Source organism: Mustela nigripes, chromosome 18 (assembly GCF_022355385.1).
Source record: "Mustela nigripes isolate SB6536 chromosome 18, MUSNIG.SB6536, whole genome shotgun sequence".
NCBI lineage: Eukaryota > Metazoa > Chordata > Mammalia > Carnivora > Mustelidae > Mustela > Mustela nigripes.
Genome location: NC_081574.1, coordinates 34,945,268 through 34,961,573, shown reverse-complemented (window position 1 = coordinate 34,961,573; position 16,306 = coordinate 34,945,268). Strand labels below are relative to the sequence as shown.

General features: G+C 34.2%; 1 protein-coding gene across 1 annotated transcript in view; it reads right to left on the bottom strand.

Annotated features, from left to right (window-relative positions):
* The window catches only part of LOC132006446 (disintegrin and metalloproteinase domain-containing protein 5-like), a 145,052-nt gene that overhangs the window by 15,216 nt on the left and 113,530 nt on the right, over positions 1 to 16,306 (bottom strand). Inside the window, exons 14-17 of the mRNA XM_059384216.1 lie at positions 12,542 to 12,632; positions 11,823 to 12,042; positions 2,818 to 2,901; positions 2,021 to 2,132 (exon numbers count right to left, since the gene is read on the bottom strand). Of these exons, the coding sequence (XP_059240199.1) occupies positions 2,021 to 2,132; positions 2,818 to 2,901; positions 11,823 to 12,042; positions 12,542 to 12,632 (507 nt within the window). The remainder of the gene's footprint in view (positions 1 to 2,020; positions 2,133 to 2,817; positions 2,902 to 11,822; positions 12,043 to 12,541; positions 12,633 to 16,306) is intronic.

Sequence of the window (16,306 nt, the reverse complement as noted above, 5' to 3'; positions counted from 1 at the left end):
CTTTCAACCATGTTCCCTAAAGAAAAAAATATACAACTTCTGACATTCAATGTGATTCAGAGTGCTTAAAAATTATGAGCATTTTTGAAATGGGTAGCCTATATGGTGAATTAAACATGAAAAGAAACTGACTGCTAGGTACCTGATCTACTAGAAGACACCTACAGAAAAAAAGCTAATGAATGTTTTTGGAGATCTGAAAAATAATTTCTACAAGCCTAAAACCCTGCTGTATCTAGTTAAAAAACAACAACAACAACAACAGGTATGTCATGTTCAAATGCTTTGTAGGAGATCTTCATGGATGCCATCAATAGACTGACACCTGAATTCAGGAATGTGGCTTGATAAAGCAGAGCTTCAAGTCAAAAGGAATTGTACATTTGGCTCTATTCCACTTTGCTGCTGCTTAAAGGAAGGATATCTGAAAGGCTGCAAGCAATACAGAGAAGTATAATTGGAAAAGGAAACAGAAAGAGCCAAAAAGATATCTGACCATATCATAAAACAGAGAATCATGTTTTATTAAAAAAAGATTTTTTAAATTAAGTTGTTAGCCAACATATAGTACATCATTAGTTTTTGATGTAGTATTCAATGATTCATTAGTAAAAAGAAAGAAAAAGAAGGAAGGAAGAGAATACTGTCATTGTTATTTTTTATTAAATATAGGGCAAGCTTGGGGCGCCTGGGTGGCTCAGTGGGTTAAGCCACTGCCTTTGGCTCAGGTCATGATCTCAGGGTCCTGGGATCGAGTCCCACATTGGGCTCTCTGCTCAGCAGGGAGCCTGCTTCCTCCTCTCTCTCTGCCTGCCTCTCTGCCCACTTGTGATCTCTGTCTGTCAAATAAATAAATAAAATCTTTAAAAAAAAAGAGTAAATATAGGGCAAGCTTAATTTTTCTTATATTTATATTCCCCTTTTGAAAATTCTTATGTTTATGAATCTTAATAATATACAATAAGATAGCCTGCAAAATTTAAATATCTAGTAAAGACTTTTTAAAAAGAGGTAAATATAAATTGCTATTTCAAGGGAAATATTATAAAATACTGTCATTATAAAATATTGTTACATTTTTGCTCATATATATTATTTTCTTAAGTGGTTGTACACACTGGTAACTAGTATTGTTGTTTCACTTAAATAATAGTATTTATGTAATAAAAATCACTAATACACAATATGTAATTTTAAATAAATATCTATTTTACACATTTATGTGAAAATAATATATGTTTAAAATTATGTTATGTGTTAAACTATCATTCCTTTTATTTATTTATTTATTTATTTTTGGTCTGATACACAGTCTAATGTGGCTGTGTGTTAACTCTGTAAAAAAGTTGGGTCACCCTAGCTACACCTTCCCCCTAGTATCCAAGCTTCAAGTAGATCTGCCAAGGAGTTTCAGTATTTATATGCCCCAAGAGGAAAGGGGGTGAGGGTAGAGAGCCTCTGCTCCCAGGTTATCCTAGGTGGGCTCCAATATCTTCTAAAACCAGGAAATATCCCCCAGGTATCCTCAGTCCTAGCCAGGACTTCTTAATCTCAAAATAGTACTCATGAACCCCACAGGAGATATTCTAGAGAGGATAGTTCAAAAGTCTGCGCTGGAATCCTTACAGTGCAGCAAAAAGGAATAAAAGATAGCCTGAAGGAATCTAGTGGCATTAATATAACAATGACTACTAACAAACATTATTTTAAACCAGAAATGTATGAGACAATCCAAAGTGAACAATCCAAATTAACTAGTCAAATTTTATGCACTGGAATTTCTACTTTTATATTGCCTAAACTGAGTACACTTTTTGTGTCAATGTTGATATAAATGTCAATGTTGATATATAAAAAGTACAGAAAAAACTTCTACTGTCTTGGATTTTTAAAAATTTTACAAATAAAACAAAAACATGTTTTTGGTATCAGTTGCTTTGTAACCTAGCTTGGAACCTATACTTTAATTTTTTTCTCTTACATAATTGTCTTTGATTAATAAAATTTGAAAGACACAAACCAGATGGAGCCTTGTGCCCATCATCAATACTTCCAAATTCTCCCTTCTTCTGCAGGCATGTAGGAGGATCAAACCCCTTTTCACACTGGCAATGATTTAAATTGTTGCAAACCTAGAGTAATCAGAAAATAGAACAATTATTTTTTAGAGACATTGGTTTTCATTAGAGACCAATAAATATTCTATACTTACTCAACAGAGAATTTATTTCAGAGAATGTATTCATTTAATTTAAATAGACAAATTAAATAAATTTTCACAAATTTTCTCTCAATATTGTCCATACTTTAGAAAGTATATTTAGCTTCTGCTGACAAAGTAATTTAAAAAAAAAAAATTCTTCAACTCTTTCCATAGCCAGACCCAAATTCTATCAATTACCAGTAACTTGCCACTAATTATCATTTAGTTGCCAGTTTCACAGAACAGCCCAGACTCTGAATTAACAAGCAAGACTAGAAAAAATTTCTAATGACCTTTGTTTATCAGTTTCTACCTTCTTTCTATGAAAATAAGATCATTTTTGTTATATAACAATACATGGTGCATATAGCAAATCTACCCCTTATATTTACCTAACACTTCATACACCCAGAATCATCTTAAATGTTTCTACTTTATATTCTCTAATAGTTTAGCAACATTTCTTAAGAAAATAAGATTGAGGTTATAAATTATAGACTCTTAGATGACACCAAGCAGCATGAAAATCATCTTAATATTTTTTTTTAAATCTCAAAACTGTTTTATAGCATTGTTCAAAGTATCTTGCTAAAATGAAAATTGAAATTACTTACTCCGTGGCTATTGCAATAAGTAGAGTTGCACTCCTCATCTGTTATCTGGTATTGAACTTTTACACACACAAATTTGACACAATACTAAAAGCAAAAGGAAGTGAAGAATAGTCACACAATCAGATTGTGTGTACAGATAATACATAAGAAAAATTCAAGAGAGTTTCAGAATTCATATTATCAAGAACTGGCATAAAAATACAAAAAGTAAAATAAAGTAATAATTTGAAACATTGAAATAAATGTGAAATAAGCTATAAGCCTTCAGATTTTAAAGATGTAACCATATGTGAGAAGTTAGTTTTATTTTCTTACCACCTAGCACTAGAAGTCCACTTAAAAAGGGAAACATCTGGAAAAATAATTTGACTAATTCCTGAGCTCCAGAACTATCCAAGCATTTAAAGATTTTATTTACTTGCTAGAGAGATAGAGAGAGAGCTAGCACACAAGCAGGGGGAGCGTCAAGCAGAGGGAGAAGCAGGCTCTCTGCTGAGCAGGGAGCCTGATGGGAAACTCTATCCCAGAACCATGGGATTATGGGATCATGACCTAAGCTGATGGCAGATGCTTAACCAACTAAGCCACCCAGGCATTCCCCCAAGAAGCATTTTAAAAATACCTATGACCAGGCTCCACCTGAGACATTTATATCAAAATCTCTGGGTGCAGGGTCCACATGATCATCAGAGCAACTAAGGTTGAGAACTATGAGGTGGGAGATTGGGGTCTTAAAATCATGGGTGTGAGTAGCACAGGAAGACAGTTCACTATTCCATGAGGAAAAAATGATGAGAAGGAGAACAGCAAGAATAACAGATAATTATATGCAGTAATAAGACAATGAGAGACTCCCAACTATGATGGTTAAAAGGCCTCCAAAGAAAAAGAGTGTTTTATGTGTGAATTTACACTGTTCTAATTTATGGAATTAATTTTTGTGCCTTTTTCCTAATTATTGAAAAAATTCAGTAAATTCAGTACTTTGTCAAAGAGTTATTTTTTGAGTGAATTTTGTCTTTGGATCATAATAACAACCATGTATGCAAAAAGAGGAGGACCAGGACCCTGGAAAAAATGATTTGAGCCAATATCCTTCAGAATTCAAGGGGAGAGAGACCTCAGATCGTAATTGTATTCCATGTGCTTCCAGATGAGCAAGATGTGATAGAAACTTTGGGTTTTTTCCATGGACTATTTTAAAAATGTATTATATAGAAATAAATTTGAATTTAGCAAGCACAGCTTGTGACTTTCCCTCAAAAAGATATGTCAGAAAAAGGCAAATATCATATGCTTTCAGTCATTGAATTTAAGAAACAAAACAAAGGGGAAAAAAGACAACCAAAAACAGGCTCTTACAGAAAACAAACTCTTGATGCCAAAAGTGTAGAAGGGAAACGGGGGGAATGTACACCTGAAACTAATGTAACTCTATGTTAATTATACTTGAATTTAAAAATACAATACAATAAAATGAAAAGTTTAAAAATATTTTAATTAACTTTCATATTGTAGCTCTTGGAGTTAATAGTTCATAGAATTAATTAGAATATTAAGCTGTTATCAGATATATTATTTTAATAAATGTCAGAACTTTCTAATAATCTAAAATTTATTTTATGCTATATTATGTATTAATTCTGTTTTCCTGTTTCTTTCTTTTGAAATTTTTATTTAAATTCTAGTTACTTAACATATAGTGCAATATTGGTTTCAGGGGTAGAATTAGCGATTCATCACCTACATACAACACCTAGTGCTCATCATAATAAATGCCCTCTTATGAGGCTGCGTGAGCAGCTCAGTCAGTTAAGTGTCCCACTCTTTATTTCAGCTCAGGCCATGATCACAGGGTTCTGGGATCAAGTCTTGCCTCAGGCTTTCTTTCCTCCCTCTGCTTTGCTCCCCCCACACTACCCCTACTCACATGCACAGTCTCTGTCTCTCTCTCTCTCTCTCTGAAATAAATAACTCTTAAAAAGAAAAATAAAAAACCAGTGCCCTCCTACTACCCATCACCCATCTAGCCAATCTCCACCCACTTCCATTCATCAATCCCAATTGTTCTCTATCTTTAAGAGTCTCTTATGGTTTGTTTCCTCTTTTATCCTCCCCCCCTTTTGTTCATCTGTTTTGCTTCTTTAAATTCCACATATGAGTGAAATCATATAAAATTGTCTTGTACTTTTCTTATTTCACTTAGCATAATACACTATACCTCCACTCATGTCATTGCAAATGGCAAGATTTCATTCTTTTTGATGGATGAATAATATTCCACATTATATATCTACCACATCTTTTTTATCCATTCATCATTCGATGGACATTTGGGCTCCTTCCATAGTTTGGCTATTGTTGATAATGCTGCTATGTTAGGGAGCATGTATCCCTTTGAATTCACATTTTTATGTTCTGGGGGTAAATACACAGTACTGTGATTATGAGATCATAAGTTAGGTCTGTTTTTAACTTCTTGAGAAAACTCTATATTGTTCTCCAGAATGGCTGCATCAGTTTGCATTTCCACCAAAAGTACACGAGTGTTCATTTTCCTCCACATCCTCCCCAACACTTGTTTCTTGAATTTTTTTATTTTAGCCATTCTGACAGGTGTGAGGTTGTATCCCACTGTAGTTTTGATTTGCATTTCCCTGATGATCTCTGGTGTTAAGCATCTTCTTATGTGTCTGTTGGCCATCTGGATGTCTTCTTTGGAGAAATTTCTATTTATGCTTTCTGCCCATTTTTAACTGGATTATTGGTTTTTAGGTGTTGAGTTGCATAAATACTTTATATATTTTGGATACTAATCTTTTAACAAATATGTCATTTGCAAATACCTTCTCCCATTCTGTAGGTTGACTTTTAGTTTAGTTGGTTTCCTTCACTGTGCAGAAGCTTTTAATTTTGATTTAGTCCCAACAGTTTACTTTTGCTTTTGTTTCTTATGTCTCAGGAGACACATCTAGAAAGAAGTTGCTGTGGCCAATGTCAGAGAAATTATTGCCTGTACTCCCCTCTAGGATTTTTATGGTTTCCTGTCTCACATTTAGGCCATTAATCCATTTTGAGTTTATTCTGTGCATGGTGTAAGAAAGTGGCCTAGTTTAATTCTTTTGCATATAGCTGTACAATTTTCCCAAGACTGTTGAAGAGACTTTTTCCCATTGGGTATTCTTTCTTCCTTTGTTGGAAGATCGCCATATAATTATGGGTTTATTTCTGGGCTTCTATACTATTCCATTGATCTAGGTGTCTATTTTTGTGCCAGTACCATGTTGTCTTGATCACTACAGCTTTGTAATAAAACTTGCAGTCTCGAATTATACCTCCAGCTTTATTTTTCCTTTTCAAGATTGTTTTGGCTATTCAGGGTCTTTTGTGGTTCCATATAAATTTTAGGACTGTTCTTTTCTAGTTCTGTTTTTTAAAAAAGTGTTGTTTTGATAGGGATTGCATTAAATCTGTATATTGCTTAGGATAGTATAGACATTTGAACAGTAATTTGTTCTTCCAACCAAGAACATGGAATGTCTTTCCATTTCATTGTGTCATCTTCAGTTTCTTTCATCAGCATTTTATAGTTTTCAGAGTACAAATTTTCACCTCTTTGGTTAAGTTTATTCCTAGCTACTTTATTATTTTTGGTGCAACTGTAAATAGGATTGTTTTAATTTATTTTCTACTGTTTGATTATTAGTGTTTAGAAATGCAACAGGCTTCTATACATTGATTTTGTATACTGTGACCACACTGAATTCATTTATCAGTCCTGATAATTTTTTGGTGGAGTCTTCAGGGCTTTCTTTTTTTCTTTTTTTTCTTTAATTTCTTTTCAGCATAACAGTATTCATTGTTTTTGCATCACACCCTGTGCTCCATGCAATACGTGCCCTCCTTAATACCCACCACCTGGCTCCATCAACCTCCCACCCCCGACCCCTTCAAAACCCTCAGGTTGTTTTTCAGAGTCCATAGTCTCTCATGGTTCACCTCCCCTTCCAATTTCCCTCAACTCCCTTCTCCTCTCCATCCCCCCATGTCCTCCTTGTTATTTGTTATGCTCCACAAATAAGTGAAACCATATGATAATTGATGCTCTCTGCTTGACTTATTTCATTCATCATAATCTCTTCCAGTATATAGAACATGTCATCTGCAAACAGTGAAAGTTTTACTTCTTCCCTATCAATTTGGATGCCTTTTTTCCTTTCTCTTGCCTGATTGCTATGGCTAGGACTTCCAGTACTATGTCGAATAAAAGGGAGAAAGGACATTCTTGTCTTTTTCCTAACCATATAGGAAAAGTTCTATTTTTCCCTGTTGAGGATTATATTACATTAGCTGCGTGTTTTTCAGATGTGGCCATTATTATGTTGAGTCATGTTCCCTCTAAACCCACTTTGTGAAGGGTTTTTATCATGAATGGATGTTGTACTTCATCAAATCCTTTTTCTGCATCTATTGAAATGACCATATAGGTTTTATCTTTTATTTTATTAATGTTATATAGCATGTTGATTGATTTGCCAATGTTGAACAACCCTTGCAACCCAGGAATAAATCCCACGTGATCATGGTGAATACGTTGTTTGATTTGGTTTGCTAACATTTTGTTGAGGATGTTTGGTGAGTTGTTCATCAGGAATATTGGCCATAGTTCTTTTGTAGTGTCTTCATCTGGTTTTGGAATCAGGGTAATGCCAGCCTCATAGTATAAATTTGGAAACTTTCCTTCCATTTCTATTTTTTATAAAATTTTGAGAAGTATAGGTATTATACTTTCTTTTTTTTAAAGATTTTTATTTATTTATTTGACAGACAAGTAGGCAGAGAGGCAGACAGAGACAGAGAGAGGAGGAAGCAGGCTCCCCGTCGAGCAGAGAGCCCGATGCAGGGCTCAATCCCAGGACCCGGGGATCATGACCAGAGCCGAAGGCAGAGGCTTTAACCCACTGAGCCACCCAGGTGCCCCTAGTTATTAAACTTTCTTTAAATGTTTGGTAGAATTCACCAGCAAAGCCATCTGGTCTTGGGCTCTTGTTTTTTGGGATTTTTTTTTTTTTTTTTTTTTTTGACTACGGATTCAGTTTCATTGCTGGCAATCAGGTTGTTCAAATTTGCTATTTCTGGTGTCTATTTTTGTGCCAGTACCATGGCAGTGGGCTTTCTGGTTCAACTTTGGTAGTTTATGTTTCTAGGAATTCATCTTTTTCTTCTAGGTTGTCCAGTTTGTTGACATGTAATTTTTCATAATATTCTTTTATAGTTCCTTGTATTTCTATGGTGTTAGGAAGTCATGCACACACACACACACAAAAAAAAATTAGGACCAAAAAATTATAAAGTAGAATTTATAGGAAATATTTTTAAATGGCACAATAATCAAATAACAATTCATTATGATTTTGAGTTGAGCCAAGATAACATAGACCTATTTCTTTAAGTGAAATAAGTCAAGCAGAGAAAGACAATTATCATATGGTTTCACTCATATGTAGATAGCACATAGGACCATTGAGAAAGGGAGGAAAAACTGAGGGGGAAGAAATCAGTGAGGGAGACAAACCTTGAGAGACTCTGGACCCTGAGAAATAAACTGAGGGTTCCAGTTAGGTGGAGGTGGGAAGATGGGATCGTGAGGTGATGGGTATTAAGGAGGGCACATGTTGTGATAAGCACTGGGCATTATATGCAACTAATAAATCGAATACTACATCAAAAAGTAATGATATACTACTATATGCTGGCTAACAGAACATAATAATAGAATAAAAATATAAAAACTCACACTAAAAAAAGAATGAATGTTAGGCAAACTACGGTGTATTCATGTAATGGAATATTTCAACACTAAATATGAACCATTGATACATGTGGCTTTCTAGATAGATCCCAAGGATATTATTCTGGCTGAAAAAAACTAATCTCTAGAGATTTTTAGATAACTCTACTAATATAACATTCTCCAAGTGACAGAATTATAGAGATAGAGAACTGATTAGAACAGAGCATTAGGTATACAAGGGAAAGGTATGACTACAAAATGAAACCATGACAGAGCTCCATTTTGGTGGATGGAACAGTTTTGTATTTTGACTGTGATAGTGGTTTCATGGTTATACATGTTATATAATTGCAAAGAACTACACACAGACCACACACACACACATTCTTGTAAAATGACGAAATCTAAATGAGGTTTCTATCAAAGTCAATTTCCTGTTTTTTATATTTTACAGGTTAAAGATATTAAGAAAATCTGGATGTAGGATAGAGAGGACCTCTCTAACGTATTTTACTTTCCATTAAAGTATAGTTACTTCAAAATTAAAAAGTTTAATTAAAAAAAGACCACCAATAACTGTGACTAATTCTGTGTAAACAAATTTTGTGTAATGGTTTTCCTTCTTTATATTTTTCTCCATTTCAAAAATTATTCAAAGATATAGTATCTTTATAATTTATATTTCTATTAATTTCATAATATTAAGACAGTGAAAAAATGCTATAAGCACAAAAAATACTGGAAATACATGTTCTGAACAATAAAGAGAATTTATCTCTAGGTGATAATACTATGAATGATTTTTTCCTTTTCTGTATTTTCCAGTCATTTTTGATGTATGTGTATTATTTCAAAATGAAAAATTGTATTAATTTTAATAAATCAAATAAAATTCAGCCAGAAAATATAAAATAAGCACTTTAGAACTGATTAAATTAATCACCACAAAATGTGTTAAGCAAAAAAAAAAAGTTCAAAAGCATTTATAGTATGTAATATTATTTTTTGTTTAACAAAGGAGGTATAAGAAATGTACATATCTGCTCCATTGTGCAACATTGTGCAACAAATAAAAGGTAAGATAGCTAAAACTAAAAAACTACAATAATAGAAACTAATAATGAAAACTAATTGTTTCTCTACTGGGAGTGGGGAGAAATGAGAATGGATAGAAGGTTTACAGGGTTTACAGGGATGGGAATGGATAATTCTCTGAGTATAACCATATATAGTTTTGAATCTTTTAAAAAAAATTTTAAAGATTTTATTTATTTGGTAGAAAGAGGGCACATGTGAATAGTAGTGTGTGTGGGGGGGGGGTAGGAACAGAGGGAAACACACAAGCAGACTCATACTGAGCACAGATCGAGTCTCTAGGCTCAATCTCACAACCCTGAGATTACAACCTCAGCTAAAATCAAGGGTTGGGCACTTAACTGACAGAGTCACCCAGTTGCCCTTATAGTTTTAAATCTTAAAAATCATTTTATATTTCACATATCAGAAACTAAGCTAAAATAAAATGAACAGGACAGGGAGAAATCAAAAAAACTTACTGTTTTTCAAATGAACAATCTAACCACATTAAGAAGAAAAATGAATAAACCCCCCCCAAAATATTAAATAAAATATTTTTACATACACTTCAGGCTAAGGGCAAGAAAAATTTCACAGTGGAATGAACTAGCAATTCTGAGATAGTTTAATGTGGACATCCAAGGATGGAATTTATATAGATAACTGTCAAAGAAAGTGTCAAAGTATATGACTATCATAGAAAACAGTCAAAAATATGAAAAGATATGAGGCTAGAATGAAACCTATATTGTGGATTCAATTTGAAAGTATAATTTTGACCTCATGCTTTGTAATGTAGATATGCATATATAGAAATATTATATACAGCATACGAGTGTGAGTATATATACATGTATACATATATACATATATTCATGTATATGTATCATGTTTTCATATGCTTGAATCCTATGTAGATATAGATATACATTTCCTAGCTCTGTCTATTGATGGGGCCAAAAGTGACACTCCCAACAGCAGAAAGGAAAATTAATACCTAGATCTTGGTTTCTAAATACTATTTCCCATTTCAATGAACCAGGGTTCCTTGGAGAATGGCTGATTTTAGGAACTGGGGCAGGAAACATTCAGTATTAATGAAGAACATCTTGTGAGGTAAGGAAGCACTCAAAAAGAAAAAAGAAAAAAAAAAAAACTCTCACAGTGTTAAGAGTTTGCCAAAGAGACACCAGTTGACTGAAAGAACTCACAATGGCCAAAGCTAGAAAAACTTGAACAATGAAATCAATAAAGTAGTACTGGATTATAACCCAGGCCATAATAACATAAATATCCAAGAGTCTACAATGTTACAAATAAATGACTGAATAAATAAATGGAGAACAGAGAAACCTTTGGTGCAGAGGAATTAAAAATAATTTATGTAACTACTGAGCCCCCAAGAAAGTGAAATAATACTTCCTACTCCTTAAGTATGGGCTATGCAAAGTAACTTCAGGGAAGTACAATATGGAAAGGGAAGTAAAGAGTAACTTAACAGTGAGAAATTTGACAAATATTACCTCAGCCAGGTGATCAAGGTTAACATCAATACTTGATAATGATATGATGAAAGATACTTTACCTCTGAGGTCTTCCTCCCAAAAATATATAAACCCAGTCTAATCATAAGAGAAATGGCAGACAATCTTAATATGAGGGACATACTACAGAATACCTGACCAGTTCTCGAAACCGTCAAGGCTATCAAAAACAAAGAAATTAAGAGAAACCGTTACTGTCAAGAGAAGTCTATGAATACAAAATTGATAAATGTAATATGGTATTTTGGGTGGAATCCTGGAAAAGACATTACGTAAAAGAATTCTGAATGAAGTGTGGAATTTATTTAATATAATATATAAACATTGCTAGTTCATTAACTATAACAAATGTACCATATTACTATTAGATGTTAATAACTGGGAAAATTGGATATGTTGTTTATGGGCAAGAGTTATAGTATGTTCTAAAACTGGATGTGGTGATACATTAATCAAAAGCAATGAATTGTATATATCATGAATGACTATTACAGTAAACAATATTTCAACAAAGCTGTTTAACAATGAATTGTTTGGTGTATTGTAAAAAATAATTGTTAAAACACTTGAAATTTTGAAGTTCTAATTACCATCTCAGGACCACACACAGTGCCATCTTGTACAAATGTATCATCTCTATCTTCAGGATTTTCATATGTTGTCCATGAATTTTTAGGTAAGTTTTCATTGAGTCGAAATGTAGATACACATATTTCATCTTGGACATGTGTATAAATCACTGACAAATTTGCACGTGATATTAATGTTTTATGTGGCCAGGCACAAACTAATTTTCCACATAGAAGATTACTAGAATCATAGGGCAGAGAAAAAATTCTCTTATTATTTACTGAAATAACATAGATTCCTGATATACCTATGTTTAAAAAAAAAAAAAGTCTTACAAATTTAACTCCAGGTGTCAACAGTATTCTCTCAGAAAACTTTCTGAGAACACTGATTTATGTATGATGTGGCCATTTTTGTTCTGTGAGTCTATGTGCTAAGGGAAAAATTAATGATACCTGCAACCTGACAGCCCTGGTCTGTCTTATATTAGCTTCTTAAATTTGAGCAAATCACCAGTCTTCAATTCTTTCATTAGTAAAATAAAATAAATAATTCTCACTACAAATATCATTGTCGTAACATTATAGGCACTGAATACATATCATTTGTAGGCAATGGATAATACTGTTCAGTTCAGATCATAAAACAAAGAAACCTGTGATAAACTGTCATATATTCTAGGATCTTAGCAATATATAACCTATATCCCAAACAAAATTATAAATTTCTAAATACGTACGGATTACTGCAAAAATCTCGACCACAGTTTCCATATCTATCTCCTCTTGTATTTACTTCATCATAACAAGCAAATGGACCACCTCTAGAAGCTAAAAGAAAAAAAAACATATAAATTACAGTACATAATTCCAATAATCATTGTAGAAATAAACTCACTTTGGAAATTAATAATGTGACAGCTAAGGAGGTTTATAATTATCTAGCATTAAAAGGTTGCTCAGGCAGCTTTGGGGGAGGCAAGATAACAGAAGAGTAGGGACCCCATTTCAATCAGTCCCCTGAATTTAGCTGGATATCTACCAAACCATTCTAAATATCCACAAAATCAGCCTGAGATGTAAGAATATATATCTAGACCTCTACAAGCAGAAAAGTGCTGCCTGTTGCAAGGTAGGAAGAGCAGAGTTATGAAGCTTCGGGGAGATATTGGAAGATAAACAGAAGGGTGAGGGAGCCTCCATAAACTGGCTCCTAGAGAGTGATATAACACCAGAGCACAAAAGTGTCCTGTGCCAGGGTCTGGACAGCAGTAATGGCTGGGAAAGGGCTTTAGTGCAGTGCCCAGGCAGGATCCAGGAGCTGCAGGTGCATGCATAAGCCTGGGGCCCTGGGCAGTTTTAGAAACACAAAGGGCATGGACACTCCCAGGCCCCTGGGATGACCTCAGAGAATCACTGTGGGCGTGAATTGTGAGAGGCTGCGGCTTTCTGCAGTACACAGAGAAACAGAGAAGGTTTGCCCTGGAGGATACAGTGAAGACAACCAACTTTAATTTCTCTGCTCTGGGCCAGAGGTTTGGGTGTGACCATTTTTGCTCTGACCCTCAAGGAGGCACGGAAAGCAGAGAGAACAAAATCTCAAAAAACCAGTCTCCACTGATCTCATCCTCCCAAAAGGAGGCAGGACAACTCTGCCCAAGCAGGTTGCCTTAGAAACAACAGCAGCCCAAGCCCCCAGAAGATCTACTGGAAGAACAAGAGGACGACAATTGTAGTGTCCCTATAAAACTGTAAAATCCCAACACTGGCAAAAATAGCATATTGAGCTCCAGTCGTTGCCTCATGGCTTGTTTATTTTTCAGATACAAGTTTCTTTTTCTTTTTATTCTTAGCAATATATAACCTACATCCCACCTTTTTCTTGTTTTTTTTTTTACCCTTTTCTCATTTCAACGGCATGTTCAATATATCAACTTATATTTCATAGTAGCTTTTTTTAACTTGTATTCCACATCTGTATTTTTTTTTAAGATATATGCTTCAGGGTAGTCCTTTTCTCCCTACTCAATATTACCTTTGTATATATACAAGTTTTACTTTCCCTGTAATTTTAGGAAGTAGTATACTCTAACAAACAGAACAAAATACTCCCAGGAACAACTTAAACCCTACTTTGTCCACACTGAGAGATTGCCCCCTTTATTCTTTTTTTTTTTTTAATTTTAAAATTTTACAAATTTTATTCTTGTGTTTTATTTTGGCTTTGCTTTTTCAGTGGTGACTTCTGACCACTCCAGATTTTCTTAAGATGCATCTTGCTTGGGTTGTGGTTGATATTTTGAACTCTGCACATTCTCTTAACCATCCCTCAACAAAATGACTAGGAGGAGGATCTCCCAACAAAGAAAAAAAAAACAGAAACAATGGCCTCTGCCACAGATCTAATGGATGTGGATATAACCAAAATGTCAGAGATAGATTTCAGGGTAGCAATTGTGAGGTCAATAGTTAGGCTTGAGAAAAGCATTAGTAACAATATAGAATCTCTAAGGGCAGAAATGAAATCTAATCAGGCCAAACTAGAAAATGCTATGAATTAGATGCAGTCTAAACATGATACTCTAACATCCAAGGTAAATGAGGCATAAGAACAAATTAGTGATCTAACAGATAAGCTGGTAGAAAAGAAGGAAGCTGAGGAAGAGAGGGATAGGTGGCTAGAAGCCTGTGAGAACAGACTTAGAAAGATCAATGATACCATGAAATGATCCAATGTCAGAGTTATTGGGATCCCTGGGGGGGGGGAGAGAAAGAGAGATGATTAGAAGGTATGATTGAGGAACCAGAAAACACCTCAAATAGCCAAAGGACTATTGAAAAAGAAAGCCAAAGTTGGTGGCATCACAATTCCGGACTTCAAGCTCTATTACAAAGCTGTCATCAAGACAGTATGGTACTGGCACAAAAACAGACACATAGATCAATGGAACAGAATAGAGAGCCCAGAAATAGACCCTCAACTCTATGGTCAACTAATCTTTGACAAAGCAGGAAGGAATGTCCAATGGAAAAAAGACAGCCTCTTCAACAAATGGTGCTGGGAAAATTGGACAGCCACATGCAGAAAAATGAAATTGGACTATTTCCTTACACCACACATGAAAATAGATTAAAAATGGATGAAGGACCTCAATGAGGGAAAGGAATCCATCAAAATCCTTGAGGAGAACATAGGCAGCAACCTCTTTGACCTCAACCGCAGCAACTTCTTCCTAGGAACATCGCCAAAGGCAACAGAAGCAAGGGCAAAATGAACTGTTGGGATTTCATCAAGATCAAAAGCTTTTGCACAGCAAAGGAAACAATTAACAAAACCAAAAGACAACTGACAGAATGGGAGAAGATATTTGCAAATGACATATCAGATAAAGGGCTAGTATCCAAAACCTATAAAGAGCTTAGCAAACTCAACACCCAAAGAACAAATAATCTAATCAAGAAGTAGGCAGAGGATATGAACAGACATTTCTGCAAAGAAGACATCCAGATGGCCAACAGACACATGAAAAAGTCTTCCATATCACTCGGCATCAGGGAAATACAAATCAAAACCACAATGAGATATCACCTCACACCAGTCAGAATGGCTAAAATTAACAAGTCAGGAAATGGCAGATGCTGGCAATGATGCGGAGAAAGGGGAACCCTCCTACACTGTTGGTGGGAACGCAAGCTGGTGCAACCTCTCTGGAAAACAGCATGGAGGTTCCTCAAAATGTTGAAAATAGATCTACCCTATGACCCAGCAATAGCACTACTGGGTATTTACCCTAAAGATACAAACATAGTGATCCAAAGGTAAATTTTTTTAATTTTATTTTTTTCTTATTCTATTTTCTTTAGCTGTTCCTTTTTCCTATTTTAATGTTTTTAAACTATTTTATCTTAAAGATCTTTTTTATTGTTATAGTCATATTCTATTCCTTCATTGTGTTTAGCCTTATTTTTTGTATACATATAAGTTTCTTTTCTTTAAAATTTTAGGATACAATTTTTTTCTAATATATCAAAATATACCCCAAATCTAGTGCATGCCTCTATTCTAGTCTCTAGTCTGATGACATTCTCTTCTCTTTCTTTTTTCTTTTTCCAACCAACTTATCAATTCCTATTTTTAGAATCCTTTTTAACTTTCATCTTTACAGTCATATTCCATCCCTTCATAGTGTTTACCCTTATATTCATATATATGTATATATAAGCTTTTATATATAGAGATATATTTTATATATATTAATATATATTTTATATATATATATATATATATATATATATATATATATATGCTTTTCTTTCCTTAAAATGTTGGGAGGTAGTTTCTTCTAAGAGACCAGAATACACCCAAAATCATGTGGGTGGCTCTGTTCTATTCACCAGTCTAATATATATGGTTTTTTATTTTTAATTTTTTATTTTTCCCCCATTCTTCTCCCCCCATTTAAGATCTCTTCTGATTTGGTTGGCAGATATTTTTCTGGGGTTTT